We start from the raw sequence: 20,413 nt of genomic DNA on the forward strand, positions 1-20,413 counted from the left end.
CATTGCTGGAAGTGACTAAAACCCTGTCCCTTCTACAAACTATAGAACTGGCTTCGTCGCTGCACGCAAAAAACTTTTTTTTTCCATTCACAGAGATCACAGTGTTTTCAAGCAAATGCTAATCCACATGATGAATCACACTTCCAAATAATACTGTTCAACCTATAAAGCTTCAAGCAACGATCAAACTGAATTACTGTCACTCAAAAACCTTCACTTCCACCAAGTTCTCATCCACCAATCATAAAAGCACAAATGCTGCAGTAAAATTCATCATATATTCTTCCATAAATTACTATAGGCTATGTGGCCTAAAATGTCTGGCTAGCTACCTGTACAGTGTTAAATGGATTCGACATTACGTACAATCTTGGCATGGTGCACAAGTCGTACAAGATGACAATACAGCAGCATGTACGTCACACTATTCCTCATGCGTTATTTTTTTTTTTGCGTTATACAGCAACGTCGCTGAACTACTTTGACGGTCGTGACTGTAGCCATATCGTCGCTGCTCGAATCTTATGATACTAAGTGCTGTTAGCTACACCAACGCATCTGGATACCGCGATAATAGTTGTAATTTATAGCCTCTGTAACACATTTATACAACCATTAACATAAACACATTCCCTCACTACTATTTTGCCTGTCCGCACAGCAGGAGTCGTCGATAAAATTACCCTAACCTCACGACTTACTAGAGGGTTAAATAAACATTAATGGTCAAACTAGGTGGCCCTTACAGCAGATGCTGGTTTATGGCATGGTGTGATGTCACACTTCTACAATGAAATATCCCTCTACTGTGCGGGTACACAGTGCTGTGAAATGTCTCCATATCCTTCTGCTACGTGCGTATTCTTAAGAGCAATAACGGGACCACAGCCTAACGAAGAGAAACGTCCCATATGGTTACAACAGATCTTCTGTAGTTCACTGTTGGCACTACATATGATGGCACGTAACATTCTCCAGGCGTTCACTCAAATCCTACCGCCACTTTGCCACAGAATATAGAATGATTTATCACTCCAAATGACTCGCTTCTAGTCATTCATTATGAAGCTGCGTCGTTCTTTAAACCAATTCCAGCATTCACTACAAAAATGTTTGGCTAATGAGGACTTCTCGGTCATTTTACACCATCGTTTTTAACTCCTCAAGCACATCCATTGTGCTAGCTGTGTTGTTAGTGGCTCTTTGCAACTCAAGACTGGTTCCTTGCACTGATATCATGCCATTATTTACGGACACAATTAAGAATATCAGTAATTATCCACAAACAATTTTATAAAAGCAAGTTAGCAACTGGCGTGCAGACAGTCTGCTCTGACCATCAATACGTAATTGTTGCCGTCCCAACAATGGGCGTCAAATCGTATAGGTCATGGTAAGATAACATTTCAATTTGTGAAATAATTGATTTGTATCATCAGTGCAAGTTGTTGTTGTTGTGGTCTTCAGTCCTGAGACTGGTTTGATGCAGCTCTCCATGCTACTCTATCCTGTGCAAGCTTCTTCGTCTCCCAGTACCTACTGCAACCTACATCCTTCTGAATCTGCTTAGTGTATTCATCTCTTGGTCTCCCTCTACGATTTTTCCCCTTCACACTGCCCTCCAGTACTAAACTGGTGATCCCTTGATGCCTCCTAACGTATCCTACCAAACCGATCCCTTCTTCTAGTCAAGTTGTTCCACAAACTTCTCTTCTCCCCAATCCTATTCAACACTTCCTCATTAGTTATGTGATCTACCCATCTAATCTTCAGCATTTTTCTGTAGCACCACATTTCGAAAGCTTCTATTCTCTTCTTATCCAATCTATTTATCGTCCATGTTTCACTTCCATACATGGCTACACTCCATACAAATACTTTCAGAAACGCCTTCCTGACACTTAAATCTATACTCGATGTTAACAAATTTCTCTTCTTCAGAAACGCTTTCCTTGCCATTGCCAGTCTACATTTTATATCCTCTCTACTTCGACCATCATCAGTTATTATTCTCCACAAACAGCAAAACTCCTTTACTACACTCCTGGAAATGGAAAAAAGAACACATTGACACCGGTGTGTCAGACCCACCATACTTGCTCCGGACACTGTGAGAGGGCTGTACAAGCAATGATCACACGCACGGCACAGCGGACACACCAGGAACCGAGGTGTTGGCCGTCGAATGGCGCTAGCTGCGCAGCATTTGTGCACCGCCGCCGTCAGTGTCAGCCAGTTTGCCGTGGCATACGGAGCGCCATCGCAGTCTTTAACACTGGTAGCATGCCGCGACAGCGTGGACGTGAACCGTATGTGCAGTTGACGGACTTTGAGCGAGGGCGTATAGTGGGCATGCGGGAGGCCGGGTGGACGTACCGCCGAATTGCTCAACACGTGGGGCTTCAGGTCTCCACAGTACATCGATGTTGTCGCCAGTGGTCGGCGGAAGGTGCACGTGCCCGTCGACCTGGGAGCGGACAGCAGCGACGCACGGATGCACGCCAAGACCGTAGGATCCTACGCAGTGCCGTAGGGGACCGCACCGCCACTTCCCAGAAAATTAGGGACACTGTTGCTCCTGGGGTATCGGCGAGGACCATTCGCAACCGTCTCCATGAAGCTGGGCTACGGTCCCGCACACCGTTAGGCCGTCTTCCGCTCACGCCCCAACATCGTGCAGCCCGCCTCCAGTGGTGTCGCGACAGGCGTGAATGGAGGGACGAATGGAGACGTGTCGTCTTTAGCGATGAGAGTCGCTTCTGCCTTGGTGCCAATGATGGTCGTATGCGTGTTTGGCGCCGTGCAGGTGAGCGCCACAATCAGGACTGCATACGACCGAGGCACACAGGGCCAACACCTGGCATCATGGTGTGGGGAGCGTTCTCCTACACTGGCCGTACACCACTGGTGATCGTCGAGGGGACACTGAATAGTGCACGGTACATCCAAACCGTCATCGAACCCATCGTTCTACCATTCCTAGACCGGCAAGGGAACTTGCTGTTCCAACAGGACAATGCACGTCCGCATGTATCCCGTGCCACCCAACGTGCTCTAGAAGGTGTAAGTCAACTATCCTGGCCAGCAAGATCTCCGGATCTGTCCCCCATTGAGCATGTTTGGGACTGGATGAAGCGTCGTCTCACGCGGTCTGCACGTCCAGCACGAACGCTGGTCCAACTGAGACGCCAGGTGGAAATGGCATGGCAAGCCACTCCACAGGACTACATCCAGCATCTCTACGATCGTCTCCATGGGAGAATAGCAGCCTGCATTGCTGCGAAAGGTGGATATACACTGTACTAGTGCCGACATTGTGCATGCTCTGTTGCCTGTGTCTATGTGCCTGTGGTTCTGTCAGTGTGATCATGTGATGTATCTGACCCCAGGAATGTGTCAATAAAGTTTCCCCTTCCTGGGACAATGAATTCACGGTGTTCTTATTTCAATTTCCAGGAGTGTACTTTAAGTGTCTCATTTCCTAATCTAATTCCCTCAGCATCACCCGACTTAATTCGACTACATTCCATTATCCTCGTTTTGCTTTTTGTCCTTTCAAGACACTGTCCATTCCGTTCAACTGCTCCTCCAAGTCCTTTGCTGTCTCTGACAGAATTACAATGTCATCGGCGAACCTCAAAGTTTTTATTTCTTCTCCATGGATTTTAATACCTACTCCGAATTTTTCTTTTGTTTCCTTTACTGCTTGCTCAATATAGATATTGAATAACATCGGGGAGAGGCTACAACCCTGTCTTACTCCCTTCCCAACCACTGCTTCCCTTTCATGTCCCTCGACTCTTATAACTGCCATCTGGTTTCTGTACAAATTGTAAATAGCTTTTCGCTTTCTGTATTTTACCCCTGCCACCTTCGGAATTCGAAAGAGAATATTCCAGTCAACATTGTCAAAAGCTTTCTCTAAGTCTACAAATGCTAGAAACGTAGGTTTGCCTTTCCTTAATCTAGCTCCTAAGATAAGTCGTAAGGTCAGTATTGCCTCAAGTGTTCCAACATTTCTACGGAATCCCAACTAATCTTCCCCGCGGTCGGCTTCTACTAGTTTTTCCATTCGTCTGTAAAGAATTCGCGTTAGTATTTTGCAGCTGTGACTTATTAAACTGATAGTTCGGTAATTTTCACGTCTGTCAACACCTGCTTTCTTTGGGATTGGAATTATTATATTCTTCATGAAGTCTGAGGGTATTTCGCCTGTCTCATACATCTTGTTCACCAGATGGTAGAATTTTGCCAGGACTGGCTCTCCCAAGGCCATCAGTAGTTCTAATGGAATGTTGTCTATTACCGGGGCTTTGTTTCGACTCAGGTCTTTCAGTGCTCTGTCGAACTCTTCACGTAGTATCATATCTCCCATTTCATCTTCGTCTACATCCTCTTCCATTTCCATAACATTGTCCTCAAGTACATAGCCCTTGTATTGGCCCTCTATATACTCCTTCTACCTTTCTGCTTTCCCTTCTTTGCTTAGAACTGGGTTTCCATCTGAGCCCTTCATATTCATACAAGTGGTTCACTTTTCTCCTAAGGTCTCTTTAATTTTCCTGTAGGCAGTATCTATCTTACCCCTAGTGAGATAAGCCTCTACATCCTTACATTTGTCCTCTAGCCATCCCTGCTTAGCCATTTTGCACTTCCTGTCGATCTCATTTTTGAGACGCTTGTATTCCTTTCTGCCTGCTTCATTTACTGCATTTTTATATTTTCTCCTTTCATCAGTTAAATTCAGTATTTCTTCTGCTACCCCTAGGATTTCTACTAGCCCTCGTCTTTTTTCCTACTTGATCCTCTGCTGCCTTCACTACTTCATCCCTCAAAACTACCCATTCTTCTTCTACTGTATTTCTTTCTCCCATTCTTGTCAATTGTTCCCTTATGCTCTCCCTGAAACTCTGTACAACCTCTAGTTTAGTCAGTTTATCCAGGTCCCATCTCCTTAAATTCCCAACTTTTTGCAGTTTCTTCGGTTTTAATCTACAGTTTATAACCAATAGATTGTGGTCAGAGTAAACATCTGCCCCTGGAAATGTCTTACAATTTAAAACCTGGTTCCTAAATCTATGTCTTTCCATTATATAATCTATCTGAAACCTTTTAGTATCTCCAGGGTTCTCCCATGTATACAAGTTTCTTTCATGATTCTTGAACCAAGTGTTAGCTATGATTAAGTTGTGCTCTGTGCAAAATTCTACCGGGCGGCTTCCTCTTTCATTTCTTACCCCCAATCCATATTCACCTACTACGTTTCCTTCTCTCGATTTTCCTACTGATGAATTCCAGTCACCCATGACTATTAAATTTTCGTCTCCCTACACTATCTGAATAATTTCTTTTATTTCATCATACATTTCTTCAATTTCTCCGTCATTTGCAGAGCTAGTTGGCATATAAACTTGTACTACTGTGGTAGGCGTGGGCTTCGTATCTATCTTGGCCACAATAATGCGTTCACTATGCTGTTTGTAGTAGCTTACCCGTATTCCTATTTTCCTATTCATTATTAAACCTACTCCTGCATTACCCCTATTTGATTTTGTGTTTATAACCCTGTAGTCACCTGACCAGAAGTCTTGTTCTTCCTGCCACCGAACTTCACTAATTCCCACTATATCTAACTTTATCCTATCCATTTCCCTTTTTAAATTTTCTAACCTACCTGCCCGATTAAGGGAATTGACATTCCACGCTCCGATCCGTAGAACGCCAGTTTTCTTTCTCCTGATAACGACATCCTCTTGAATTGTCCCCGTCCGGAGATCCGAATTTTACCTCCGTAATATTTTACCCAAGAGGACAGTACAAACCGGCGACCGTAGCGGTCGCGGGGTTCCAAACTGTAGCGCCCAGAGCCGCTCGGCCACAGCGGCCGGCTGATGTGCTCAGATTTGGCGGTTAACGTTGCGTTGGTGTTGGAATGTTGGAAACACATGTACATAACAGTGAAAGCTAGAAATTAATACTATACCACTGTTTAACATGAGAGACCTATATAACAATATTAATAGGGTACACGTGTACATACATATGCAATAGACTAAATGGGGAAATATCAGCAATAGCCTTTATGTCGTTAAGAAGAACAACAAAGGAGTAGAGGAGGAACATTAATAGTGACCGTGACAGCAAAAATGTATGTCATGTAACAGTGTGTTGTAATCCGTGTGTTATTAGGAGATATGATAAACTTTCTGGCGTAAGACATACATACATTTCTACGATAAGTAAATCATTAGGATGTTAAGTAACATTTTATGATGAGCAACAGTAATTCCTTAGGATGTGAATAACAAACCGTGATTAATTATTGGAGGGTACTAACAAAAGTCACGACCCAGGCTTATCAAGTGCAGAGGTTTGTAATTTCTGTGTTATGTGGTGTCTGTTAATGTCTTTTGAAAGGAAAAAGTTAAAAAAATAAATCTTCGTACTGAACGTCCAGAGTTCTGTGTGGCCTGTCTTCTGCAGGTGACGATGTACCACTGGGACCTGCCACAGGCGCTGCGGTACATCGGGGGATGGACCAACCCACTGCTCGCTGACTACTTCGTGGAGTACGCGAGGGTGCTCTTCGAAAACTTCGGAGACAGAGTGAGTAACGGCGCCGCGTTTCTCTGTTTCGGCACTCCCGGTGGAGAATGGTGTGTGTTGTGACGGCGTGCGCGGTGTGGCAGGTGAAGTGGTGGGTCACCTTCGACGAGCCGGCCCAGTTCGTCAGCGGCTACGCGGACAACCGCGACTACGCGCCGTCGCAGAACGCGTCGGGCGTCGGCGACTACCTGGCCACGCACACCGTCCTCAGGGCGCACGCAGGCGCCTACAGGCTCTACGACCAGCAGTACAGGGCCGCGCAGAACGGTACGTGCCGCCGCGTTACCGACCAGCTCACTGTGGACGCCGCTGTGTGTGTATGCACGGCACGTATCTGATTCTCTTAGTGCCTTACAATCGCTGCAGAACCTGTACCCGACTGAAGACATGGTCCAGCTGATACATAGCCAACTGTACTTGCTCCAGCAGCGGGGTAAAGAGGTATCCTTCTGCTGGGTGCCTGGTCATGTCGGCATCTGGGGCAATGAACAGGCTGATCGGGCTGCCAAGGAGGCCTGCAGAGAGCAGGATGTGGTCCAGTGTCCTATCCCCTTGCAGTCAGTCATCGCTGCACTCCACAGGAAGTGCATGGAGTTGTGGGAGGACGAATGGCTGGCGGTGACGGCCAATAAACTGCGGTCGGTAAAGTCAACCACTCGGCCGTGGCGTTCCTCCTGTCGGTTGCTCAGGCGGGAAGAGGTGGCCCTCACACGTCTTCGGATCGGGCACTGTCCTCTGACGCATAGCTATTTATTACGGCGGGAGGATCCTCCGTTTTGTGATGCTTGTGGCGTGCACATCTCTGTCCGCCACATTTTAACAGACTGCATTTTATACCGTGATGCAAGGGCAGAAGCACAAGTTGATGGTGATCTGCCCTGTGTTTTAGCTAATGATGAGACGTGTGTGTCTAGGGTTTTTAAGTTTTATGATGTGTCTGGACTCTGGCCTAAACTTTTAGGCTGGAGGTTTTAGTGTATTGCAGAGTGGCTGACTCCTCCCTTTTTTTCCTTGCGGTCAGCCAGCCACTTCCATCTGCTACATTGTTTTAGCCCCCTCTCTCGTTTTCTTCCTGTGTTGTCCATGTTTTACTGCTGACGCCCTGCTTCATCCCACGCTTCGGTGTGGGTGAGCACATCTTTTCCGATGATTGTTTCCCGTGTTTTATGTTCCGTTTTATGTAAATATTCTGAGCTTTTTTTTTTCCTTGATACCCGTCTCACTATGATACTGAACGGGCGCTGAAGACCTTGCTGTCGTGCGCCCACAAAACCCCTCTACAACTACAACAACTGAACGATTTATCAGAACACAGAGGCACAGCGTGTTTGGGAGGATTATTCTTAGTAGTGACGAGATCAGTAGAAGGTACACTTTTTCTCTGCATTGGCATTGATATTCGTAGCAGCGACGACTAGGGCTAGCTCTTATGTATTCAGAGAGAAGAAAATTAGCCCTTGAATGTGAATCTTCAGGTTTTGGCGGCGCAAAGACTGTTCCATTAAGTTTCGGGTGTGCAGCCGCAAGAAATCTCCTTCTTCTCTCAATATTTCGGCTGTATATCGTCCAGTGATCTTCAGAGAGAGTCGCAAGACTGCCGCTCCAGTGCTCGCTTCGTCCCTTTATACTCGTGTACCGCGCGACTGCGCATGCGGCCACAGATGCAAATGCGCCAGAGACGTTGGTCGGCGGCAGAGACGTGCAAAATGCGCGAGTTGTATCTATGACTCCGCAGTCGATCTGTGTTGGCATGTCGATATATCGTTGTGAGCTGCACTGTGACGACGTCTTTGTGAGTTTATTACAGCAAGTGCCGGATTCCATGATTTATCAAGATCCAGGCGAAGCTTGCGTAGAGCAGCCCTCTCTGCCAAAGATTTATTGCTCCTTTGTGGGCGAGCCTTCATAATTGCACGGCACGTTTCACGTCTTATTTCTCTCTGATGAATCCGAGGGAAGTGGTCGAGCAGCGCCATTGAAGAAGCTGATCTTGATAAATCATGGAATCCGGCACTTACTGTAATAAACTCACAAAGACGTCGTCACAGTGCAGCTCACAATGATATATCGATAAGCCAACACAGATCGACTGCGGAGTAATAGATACAACTCGCGCATTTTGCACGTCTTTGCCGCCGACCAACGTCTTTGGCGCATTTGCATCTGTGGCCGCATCCGCAGTCGTGCGGTATACGAGTACAAAGGGACGAAGCGAGCACTGGAGTGGCAATCTTGCGACTCACTCTGAAGATCACTGGACGATATACAGCCGAAATATTAGAAGAAGAAGGAGATTTCTTGCGGCTGCACACCCGAAACTTAATGGAATAGCCCTTGAATGTTCCGCCTCTCCTAGAAACTTCTAATGAATTACACTTGTTTCTACAGTTTCTTAGAATGTTCTGTTCTATCTTCTTACTCAGACATCAGAGCCTGTCACACACCATCCGAGCAACCCTATAGATTCGAGGTTAACATCTGTCGTTCTCAACCATTTTATGTAATACACTTTCCGTCCTCATTCCTAACGCAGTGCATCCGAACGGCGTTTTAACATGACACTAACGTACCGTTAGTGAGTCATATATCAGTAAAGTTTGGTTTTAATTCCTCCTATCGTTCACTGATTCTGTTCCTTTTACGAGCTGCATCAGTAAGTAATGCAAGATTATTTTTCTCGGCCAATTTCGGTTGAAACAATACGGAACTTGACATCGTGGAATCTGTCCTCTTCATTCCATGTAGTTTCATGAACTTACGTGGCGGCGCTATGCGTAGACTTCAAAATGGCATCTGTAACGGAGCTGCGTCCTACCAAGGGAACCTCCCCATCGCACGCCCCTCAGATTTTGTTATAATTTGGCACAGTGGATAGGCCTTGAAAAACTGAACACAGATCAATTGAGAAAACAGGAAGACGTTGTATGGAACTATGAAAAAATAAGCAAAATATACAAACTGAGTAGTCCATGCGCAAGATAGGCAACATCAAGCATAGTGCCAGCTCAGGAACGCCGTGGTCCCGTGGTTAGCGTGAGCAGCTGCAGAACGACATGTCCTTGGTTCGAGTCTTCCCTCGAGTGAAAAGTTTGATTTTTATTTTCAGACAATTATCGAAGTTCAGGCACTCACACGTAATCAACTTCGCTCTCCAAAATTCCAGGACATGTCCAGATTTGCTTGGACATATGCAGCATTTGACGGTCTACATAAGGAAAAATTTGAAAACGTTAAAAACGTATGTTTCGACAGAGCACAGGGAAAACTGTGCGACTGTGAAACTGTTGCATTCATTTGTTGCAGTTTATGTGACAAACTCTTATGTTTTCATTACTTTTTTGGGAATGGTTAATACATCCACAAGAAAAGCTAAATCGGGCAAGGTAGAAGAATCTTTTTACCCATTCGCCAAGTGTACAAGTTAGGTGGGTCGACAACATATTCCTGTCATGTGACGGACATGCCGTCACCTGTGTCGTATAGAATATATCGGACGTGTTTCCCTGTTGAGGAATCGGTTGACCTATGACCTTGCGATCAAATGTTTTCGGTTCCCATTGGAGAGGCATGTCCTTTCGTCTACTAATCGCACGGTTTTGCGGTGCGGTCGCAAAACACAGACCCTAAACATACAGTGAACAGAGACGTCAATGAACGAACGGACGGATCATAACTTTTCGAAAACAAAAAAAGTAAACTTTTCACTCGAGGGAAGACTTGAACCAAGGACCTCTCGTTCCACAGCTACTCACGCTAACCACGAGACCACGGCGCTTCTGAGCTGACGTCCTCCTTGATGTTGCTTATCTTGCACATGGACTACTCAGTTTGTATATTTTGCTTATTTTTTCATAGATCCTGTTTTCTCGAATGATCTGTGTTCAGTTTTTCAAGGCCTATCCACTGTGCCAACTTATAACTAAATCTGAGGGGGGTGGGATGGGGAGGTTCCCTTGTAAGTAGAGAGTTTTCATTGAGTTTCTTTTGGCGGAAAACCAGACCATCGCAGCCAGTCATAGGCGCTTGCTGAATATCTGCGGAGACCTGGCGGCGAACAGTTTCGCGGTGTCGTTGAACGAGGCGTCTCTCATCATCGCAACGAGATCGCGCAGGCCTGTTCCATCTCCCGCGTGCCGGCTGACCGCACACGGCCGTGGCTCCAGCAGTGCTGGAACGTGCGGACACTCTCGCTTCGCATCTCGACCTCTCTGGACGTATTGCCGACACAGTAACCCACCAGTTGGGCTTCCCAAAGGTACGCACCCACTGGGCTGGGCTGGGCTGGGAGCAACGAAGTACCACCTGTGCCGAACTGCTTGCACGTTACGAGGCTGATCGTGACAATATTTTGTCGAACATCGTCACAGGCGAAGAAACATGGGTTCATCACTTCGAACCAGAAAAAAACGGCAATCCATAGTGTGCCGCCACACCACCTCTCCTCCGGGGAAAAAGTTCAAAGCCACTCCCTCGCCTGGCCAAGTCATGGCGACAGTCTTTTACGACTCTGAAGGGGTTTTTCTCTTTGATGTCCTTCCTCGTGGCGCAACGATCAGCTCTGAAGTGTATTGTGCTGGCCTCAGCAAATTTAAGAAATGACTTCAGCGGGTGTGTCCCCACCAAAATGAAAACGAACTTCTCCTTCTGCATGAAAACGCAGGGCCTCACACAAGTCTGCGCACCCGAAAGGAGCCCACAGAACTCCATTGGGCTGTTCTTACTCATCCACCCTATAGTCCTCAATTGGCACCTTCCGACTTCCATCTGTTTGTCGCCACGAAGCATGAACTCTGCAGCGACCAGTACACGGATGATAGTGAGGCTACTGATGCAGCAAGACGTTGGCTCTGACGTCGACCTGTAGAGTGCTACCGTGTGGGCATACAGGCTCTCCCATTAAGGTGGCGTAACGACGTCGTACTCAACGGAGATCATATTGAGAAACAGGGCCGGCCGGAGTGGCCGAGCGGTTCTAGGCGCTACAGTCTGGAACCGCGTGACCGCTATGGTCGCAGCTTCGAATCCTGCCTCGGGCATGGATGTGTGTGATGTCCTTAGGTTAGTTAGGTATAAGTAGTTCTAAGTTCTAGGGGACTGATGACCTCAGAAGTTAAGTCCCATGGTGCTCAGAGTCATTTGAACCATTTTTGAGAAACAGGATTTTGTAGCGAAAAGAGTGGGGAATAATATGGTGTTCCGGAATCCCGAATAAAACCAACTTCCTTTTAGACAAAAATGTTTTGCATTACTTGTTGACTGCCACTCACACTTGTTACCCTTTTCCTACCTCCTGCCCCACTCGCTGGAGTATCACACTAACGCTAGTACGTTACACTATCTGCTCAAAGATATCTGGACAGCTATTAGTAGACATTAATATGTGACAGCTTGAATGCTGAGGATGCTTTCAGTGAGCTGTCTGAATGTCTGTTGACGTACTGTGGTCCATTCTTTCTTAAGAGGCGAAAATAAAAAAGTACTGATGTTGGACGCTGGGGTCTGGACGGAAATCGACATTCTAACTCATTCTATACCTGTTCCATTGCATTCGGGTTGGGACTCTGTGCAGGCCCATACGCTTCAGTAACGTTGTTGGCCACAAACCATTGCTTCACAGATGTTGCTGTATGACAGGACAAGTTGTCATGCTGACACAGTCATCGTCTCTATACTGTATCTCAACTGTGCACCATACACAGTGCTGTTAAATATTTCTGTGTGTCAGCATTTAGCACTATGCGCAAGAATGGGACCACACCATAATCACGAAAACACTGCCATACCCTAACACCACCTCCTCCGTATTTCACTGCTGGCACTACACTTGATTACGTGTGCAAGACTATGCTGGTCTCACGGTATGATTTGAAAGAGTTTCGGTGGCTGTGACTTTATGCCCTGACAGCAATCACTTTAACTAGTAAGCCTGCCACTTGGCTACCTGGACGATGCATCTGCTAAACTGATTTTGCCCTTTGACCTGCGGTTGTTGTTGTTAGCCTGTATTAGAGTTTATCACTTTCATCGGAATCTAAATGAACTTGAATTCTGAAATAATTTAATGAAAACGTGACCCTTTCATTACTGTTGTCAATATTGACGGGAGATTAATATATCATCATGGCAATGATCTCTTATAAAAATTATGGCACAGGTTTATTGATCATAAAATAAGACAATTAACACAATTTAAGCGTGATGACAAATAAATCATGATTTGTTGGCAACACAAATAGATGTAACAAATAGTTAACACTCCACTGTGTGGGGATTTGTTGGCAAAGATAAAGGTTTGTCTGATTAAACTATTTACTCTGGCTCAAAATGTGGTGTCACCGCCAGACACCACACTTGCTCGGTGGTAGCCTTTAAATCGGCTGCGGTCCGTTAGTATACGTCGGACCCACGTGTCGCCACTATCAGTGATTGCAGACCGAGCGCCGCCACACGGCAGGTCTAGAGAGACTTCCTAGCACTCGCCCCAGTTGTACAACCGACTTTGCTAGCGATGGTTCACTGACAAAATACGTTCTCATTTGCCGAGACGATAGTTAGCATAGCCTTCAGCTACGTCATTTGCTACGACCTAGCAAAGCGCCATTACCAGTTACTATTGATGCTGTAAAACATGCACCGTCAAGAGCGATGTTCACCAATTATGGATTAAAGTTAAGTATTCTACCAGTTACCTCCTTTTTTCTAAGTTCTAATTACCTTGTCCTGTTCCAGACCTCACGCCAGCATGCGTGAGCTTAAACGCGTGCCTTTCGGCTTCCTCTCAATTTAGTGGATTGGTCTCCTGCCAATCCACAACACAAAACATGGGTAATGTAGTCTGAAATTATCTAACACTGAATAGACTTTGATGGATTTATTCCACACATAAGTTGTACTACGTTGGGACAGCTGAGAACGATTCTGTTTGCCCTAACATGCTGGAGCAGCAATACTGTATGCCATTCTCGATGTGTAGCATTGTTTCACGTGGCAGTCGTGGTTCGAGCGTCTGCAGAATCCAGAAAATACACTCATCAAAAAAAGTATTGCATCATCCCGGTTCCCAGAACTCCTGAAGATAGACGTTGACTATAGGTATTGTATCACAGACACAGTCCCTTTTACTGTTCAGAGGTGTCACTAAACCCGCCCAAAGATGTAAACAACCATGCATGAGCAGCGCCTATTAGACGGAGGGGGTCCGACAGCCGATCAGTTCCAGTCATTCCACCAGGAAGCAGGTACACGGCTCGTGTTGTCTGGAGTTCAGCCATGCCTAAGACGGCCAATACCGCAGTTTGATCACGTGCGCACTGTTACTTTATGTCAGGAAGGGCTCTCAACAAGGAAGTGTCCATGCGTCCCGGGGTGAAACAAAGCGATGTTGTTCGGCCATGGAGGAAATGCAGAGAGACAGGAACTGTCGATGTAATGCCTCTCTCAGGCCGCCCAAGGGCTGCTACTGCAGTGGATAACCACTACCTACGGATTACGGCTCGGAGGAACCCTGACAGCAACGCCACCATGTTTAAAAATGATTTTCGTGCAGCCACAGGACGTCGTGTTACGACTCAACCTGTGCGCAATAGGCTGCATGATGCACAACTTCATTCCCGACGTCTATGGCGGGGTCCATCTTTGCAACCACGACACCATGCAGCGCGGTATAGATGGGCCCAAGAACATGCAGAATGCACCACTCAGGATTGATATCGCATTCTCTTCACCGACGAGTGTCGCATATGCCTTCAACCAGACAATCGTCGGAGACATGTTTGGAGGCAACCCGCCCAGGCTGAACGGTTTAGACACATTGTCCAGCGAGTGCAGCAAAGTGGAGGTTCCCTGATGTTTTGGAGTGACATTATGTGGGACCGACGTACGCCGCCGATGGTCATGGAAGGCGCCTTCATGGCTGTACGATGCGTGAATGCCATCCTCCGACCGATAGTGCAACCATATCGGCAGCATATTGGTGAGGCATTCGTCTTCATGGACGACAATTCGCGCCTCCAACGTGCTCATCTTGTGAATGGCTTCCTTCAGGATAACGACATCACTCGACTAGAGTGGCCAGCATGTTCTTCAGACATGAACCCTATCGAACATACTTGCGAGTGGGGACCATCTGGACCAACAGTACCTTGATGAACTTGTGGATAGTATGCCACGACGAATACAGGCATGCATCAATGCAAGAGGACGTGCTACACGGTATTAGAGGTACCGGTGTGTACAGCAATTTGGAACTCCACCTCTGAAGGTCTCGCTGTATGGTTGTAGAACATGCAATGTGTGGTTTTTATGAGCAACAAAAAGGGCGGAAATGATGTTTATGTTGACCTCTATTTCAACTCTTGGAACCGAGATGATGGAAAACATTTTTTGACTTGTGTATTATTTCTTACATCTATGGTAATCTTTGTCTGCATGTGGCACCTACTGCTTACGTCTTATCTGATATGACGTGGTCCATATGACATATTTGAGTGTAAATGTCGGCTGTCTTTTTATTACGATATGATTACGCTATTAATATGTTTACTTTTTATTTGCGTGATCTTGTAAAGCTATTTTTAACAACTTCGGCTCCAGCGATGCTATATGTTTACAATGGAATTTCTATTTCGCGGAAAGTTCGCGATTCCGTTAATTTTTCACAAATAGTATTTTTGTAGTTTTTACGTACACGATTAGTATTCTATTGTTCTGTGATTCTTTTGTAACGTTGCGAGGTACTGGGGCGGAGAAGAGTTTGTGCCTGTTTAATTCTGACAAATTTTGCATGAGAACGACACATGCACTCGACCGTCTCCTTACCTATCACCTAATTAATTATGCGCACAATGGTAACGAAAGGAAATGTTGGTGGACTCTGATAGTTGGTAAAATAAGGAGAGCACACTCACAATAATTTAATAGAAATCGTAATCTACTCAGAGAAAAAAAAGGAGAACTTCAATAAACAAGAGGAAATGGGATTCTGCATATATCTACGAAACGATATGTCGATTAAATATTACAATGAGATTTATTATACATCAGAACATAAAGCCACATGATTGTCGACACAAACAGTAGGTTAAAGGATAGGGTATACTGAACTATTATGAGAATAAGAGTTGGCTCGAGAACAAGGGGCTCCTACTCTCTGTGATGAAATGGATTGACAATAATGACTGGAGGCCCTAATGAATCAAATATTACTCTGACTATATGGCAGCATCGCGATTAGTAGTGAGAGCTCAAATGGGATCACATGGAGAAACAGTCAAGGTGGACTTGCAACAAAGCGAGCACGCGTGCTGTTGAGGACTTCAGTATAAAACTGATAGGTTCTACAATGCCAGAGTCGCAAAATACTCTACCGATCCAGAAATCTATAGCAGGTCGACGGTAGGCAGCGTTCTGATGATGTAGGCGCCGACTTCTGTTGTGCAGCAACTCTGTTTCAACCCCTGGCCTCGAGGGCTGTCCGATAATTCTAAGTTCTGCCGAAAAAGTGCGACTAAGTCGCAAGAGCGTCCGACTCCGATGAAGATCAGATCCCCAAATGCCTGAGCCCGCGCAACGCAAGAGCGAAGCCAACATTGCTTAACTCCCTACCATCGCGAATCAGCATTCAGCGCTGATTCCAAACTTCCGCCACACTGTCTCAGACATCATTCGCGCCAATAGCGTCCATTCCTTCCAATTTCGAGCAGGGCTTAATGACGTCCACTAGCCTCTTGACCAATCATGCCTCTGCTACTCAGGTGAGGGCACTGAAGTCGCCGTTTGACTGGCTACGAAAACAATCTGCCTAGACCACCGACCATCTGGCGCCAGACAGTCGCACCCAGCAGGGCACAGTCCGCAAGTATTCTCAGAATCAAGAGGACAATGCAGTCAGTCGGTGCCAGGAGTCCAGGAGTCTTCGTTCCGGACGCGCCAGAATGGTAAACACATAAACTGCGGCGACAGACGGCTCGCAGGTCGTTTCGCCCTGCACACAATAGACGAAACTCGACCGACATCAGTCGTTCCGCCAGGCGCTTAAGCCCATTGTACGATCCCCTCAGAATTCGGGGAAGTGCAGCCCCCAACCGGAAATGCAGCGTGCCGCGTCCTCCGATGCTCGCCGCGCACAGGCCACACAGGGAAGTAAAACAACATGCATAGGAATCAAGTGAAAAGTATTTTGAGCTCTGAGTACAAATACTCTCAGTACAATAACCTTATTTGTCCTGTTACCACCGTGCAATAGCAATCAATAATTATCCACGGGAGGAATTTAGGGCATGAGATGCTGCCCCAGCAGTCAACGCAGTCATGTAGCCGTGTGTTGCTCGGGAACTAGGCCGTTGTTGATACTGTGTGCCCCGGATGTCGGAGAGTTTGCGGTTAGAAGCCAGTGAAAAACACAGGAAAGAATAAATGGAAACAGCGCAAAAAAGGAAATATTGCTTCAGCGGCTCCTCATACGAATGGAACGTGATGCCTTTAAACATCAAATGACGATCGGATCGATTAGTCACTCGTAAATGACGCAAGCTTGCATTTTTCATGAAACGACTACGTCTCCACACAATCAAAACACCAGATACTGTTTGGGGTACGACCACAGAAGTGAATAGATATTCCTAACGGTCGAAACTGAGCAAGGGGGACATCAGAGTGACATGACGGGGTAGCATCAACGCGGTGAACCATGCAGGCATAAATGCGGTGAACCTTACATTTTGGGGCAGGAAGATGGCACATACCGGCATTTTGCGACGTAATTAGAACTTCCTTCTTTTGTTTACCTGCATGTAAACACAACAAAAATAGTATGGATAATTAAAGGTAATCACTGACTTTCTGCCGAATAGAAATTCCATTGTAAACATATAGCATCGCTGGAGTCGCAGGTATCAGAAAGCTGTCAAAAGTAACTTTACAAGATCACGCAAATAAAAGGTAAACATATAAATAACGTGATCAAATCATAATAAAATGACATTTAGGCTCCAAGATGCCATATGGACCATACCAGCTAAGACGTAACCGTAAGGTGCTACATGTAAACATAGACCAATATAGAAGTAAGGGACAGTATTAGCCTATACCTGTTATACCGCCTTCACAGGTACACATCAGCAGAACGCCGAAACGAGCTCGTCGTGGAACTTTTATCATTAAAACTAAAACTAAACTCTGTCCGAACAGGCCTTGGAAAGCCCAACGGTACCGACCGACCACCGTGTCATCCTCAACACACAGGCGTCAGAGGACGCGGATATGAAGGGGGATGTGGCCAGCACACCGCTCTCCCGTCCGTATGTCAGTTTACGAGACCGGAGCCGCTACTTCTCCATCAAGTAGCTCCTCAGTTTGCCTCACAAGGGCTGAGTGCACCCCACTTGCCAACAGCGCTCGGCAGACCGGATAGTGACACATCCAAATGCTAGCCCAGGCCGACAGCGCTTAACTTCGGTGATCTGACGGGAACCGGTGTTACCACTGTGGCAACTTGTATCACTACGAATAAGTAAATAGATAGCGCAGCAAAAAACGTATACTTGAAGTATGTCGTTCTTCGACCACTTGTGAGCTGTGGGCCCATTAGAGATGAAATTATTTGATCTTTCCTAGCGTTGTACTGCCGTTTATTTGCGGAGAGAGTGCAAAGACTCGTTGAATCTTTGTCAAACAGAAACGTTGCTGTATATGTCGTTCCATAGACGGATGCACACGTCATCAATAAAGTCGTCATAATGTTGTGGCCCATCAGTTGACACTGGTGTTCAAAATCAAAGCAACAAACTGCTAATTCCCCATCCTATGTCTAATTCACGATTTAATCATACAAAATCTCAACAGACGTCCGTACTATTTGTGTTCTACACGCAAGATGGCAATCCGATCAACGGACAACGACGTCAACGTCAGGGCACCTGTGAAACGGGTTAGTGTTCGCCGTGTAGTCCCACAGAAACAATCGCTGTGCACAGAGTCACAGACGGTGCAGTACGGCACAGAGAAGACTCTCTCCAGTGGAGGACCATAGGAAGAATGGAAGCAGGACAGTCGCAGACTGATGTCGCCCAATGGCTTAATGCGAATCGTCGTGTTGTTTCTCGGATGAGGCGAAAGTTTATAGGGACCGACACTATTTCCCGAAGGCCAGGGCAGGGTTGACCACGTGATGCGTCAGAAAGAGAGGACAGTTATTTGGCTGTAAGGGCACGACGGTGCCGCCTTAGTACTGCACGGCAACTGGGGTCTGGCCTCGCAGCGTCCATTTGACGTGCTGTGTCGAGGCAAACGATGTACAGAAGGTTTCGGCAGAGTGGCCTTTATTGTCGGAGATCTGCTGTATGTGTGGCTCTGACATGCCTTCACAGGAGGGAAGATCTAGAGTGGAGTCGTGAACATGCCACGCAGACGGTGGAACAATGGGTCAATGTTCTTTTCACAGATGAGTCCCAATTTGATATGGAGAGTGGTTCACAGCAGATTCGCACCTGGAGGGGACGTGGAAGACGATTTCTGGAGCCAGACATTGTGGAAAGTGACCAACATCGAGGAGGATGCCTTATGATGTTGACAGGGATTATGTTGACCATTCGAATATCTCTTCATGAACTTCTGTGGGTCGATCGGCAGGTATATCGTAACGAGTTCTTGAGACCTCACGTGCGGCTGTTGCGAGGAGCTGTGGGCCCAGACCTCGTACTGATGGAAGATAATGCTCGACCTTGTAGAGCACGGGTGGTTGATGTTTTCTTGGAAACGGAAGATACTGCGCGCACGGCGCGGCCTGCTCGCTCTCCCGATTTGAATCCCATAGAGCATGTCTGGGATGCACTGGGGAGACGGGCTGCATCGCGTCATCATCCACCAACAACTCTTCAAGACTTGCAAACAGCTCTGCAGGAAGAATGGGCCTTACTGCCTCGATATAAGATTGATGACATCATACACAGCATTCCCCGTCGTCGTCAGGGTTGTATTGCTGAGGTTTTCACACTCCATACTGATTACATTAACCAGTTGTCGATGTGTGCAAATTATTAAGTTGAGAAAAAGCGAACAACATTTTTGTCTACCGTTATGCATGTTACAGTTGTTTACATTCTTTATTCTTTACATTATTTCTACTCTTCTAAAACTTGTTAATGATGTTTTGTGGCTAAATAAACGCAGCCTTGCAAAATGTCCGTTTGTTGCTATAATTTTGGACACCAAAGTACTTCAGTTTTAAAAGAATGCGCAACGATAATCTTCGAAAAAACTTTCATACTTCAGTGGATTACATTAATCAGTGACGCAATAAAATTTAAATACTTGCAGGCAGTGTGGGGATCGTGCTGGACATACAGTTTGCTGAGCCGGCGGTGAACGACAGCCAGCACCGGGCCGCCGCAGACAGGGAGCTGCAGTTCAATGTGAGTATCCTCAACGTGAGCGCCAACTCGGCGGGTCGTGCGAGGCATGACTGGTCGGGATGCCGTAGGTGCCGGGACACCGGGTGCCGGGACACCTTCCATCGCTACCTTGCTAACTTAAACTGAGAGTTCTGTGCGTAGGGTGCAGGTCGTGGAAGTGGAGCGACAGTTGAAAGGTCTCTGTTGGATTCCTTTCATGTTAATTTTTTAAAACTGTGGTCATTTACGGCATACATTCCACTTCTAAATTTACTGTGGTGTTTCCCACTATCTGGGAGGAGACTGAGCAGTGGGACGTGCTACTTTTACACATAATCAACAACGATCTGTCACACTACTACATTTTAAAACACAGTTTATATGTAATTCATGTCACACAGTCTCGTATGGAACCTACA

At 46.3% G+C, this 20,413-nt stretch overlaps 1 protein-coding gene across 1 annotated transcript in view; it reads left to right on the top strand.

Annotated features, from left to right (window-relative positions):
* Window positions 1–20,141, top strand: part of LOC124622768 (myrosinase 1-like) — a 53,356-nt gene extending 33,215 nt beyond the window's left edge. The window contains exons 4-6 of the mRNA XM_047148559.1: window positions 6,484–6,606; window positions 6,690–6,873; window positions 19,921–20,141. Coding sequence (XP_047004515.1) covers window positions 6,484–6,606; window positions 6,690–6,873; window positions 19,921–20,141 — 528 coding nt within the window. The remainder of the gene's footprint in view (window positions 1–6,483; window positions 6,607–6,689; window positions 6,874–19,920) is intronic.
* The last annotated feature ends 272 nt before the right edge of the window (window positions 20,142–20,413 follow it).

The sequence above is a fragment of the Schistocerca americana genome, chromosome 7 (assembly GCF_021461395.2).
Source record: "Schistocerca americana isolate TAMUIC-IGC-003095 chromosome 7, iqSchAmer2.1, whole genome shotgun sequence".
NCBI lineage: Eukaryota > Metazoa > Arthropoda > Insecta > Orthoptera > Acrididae > Schistocerca > Schistocerca americana.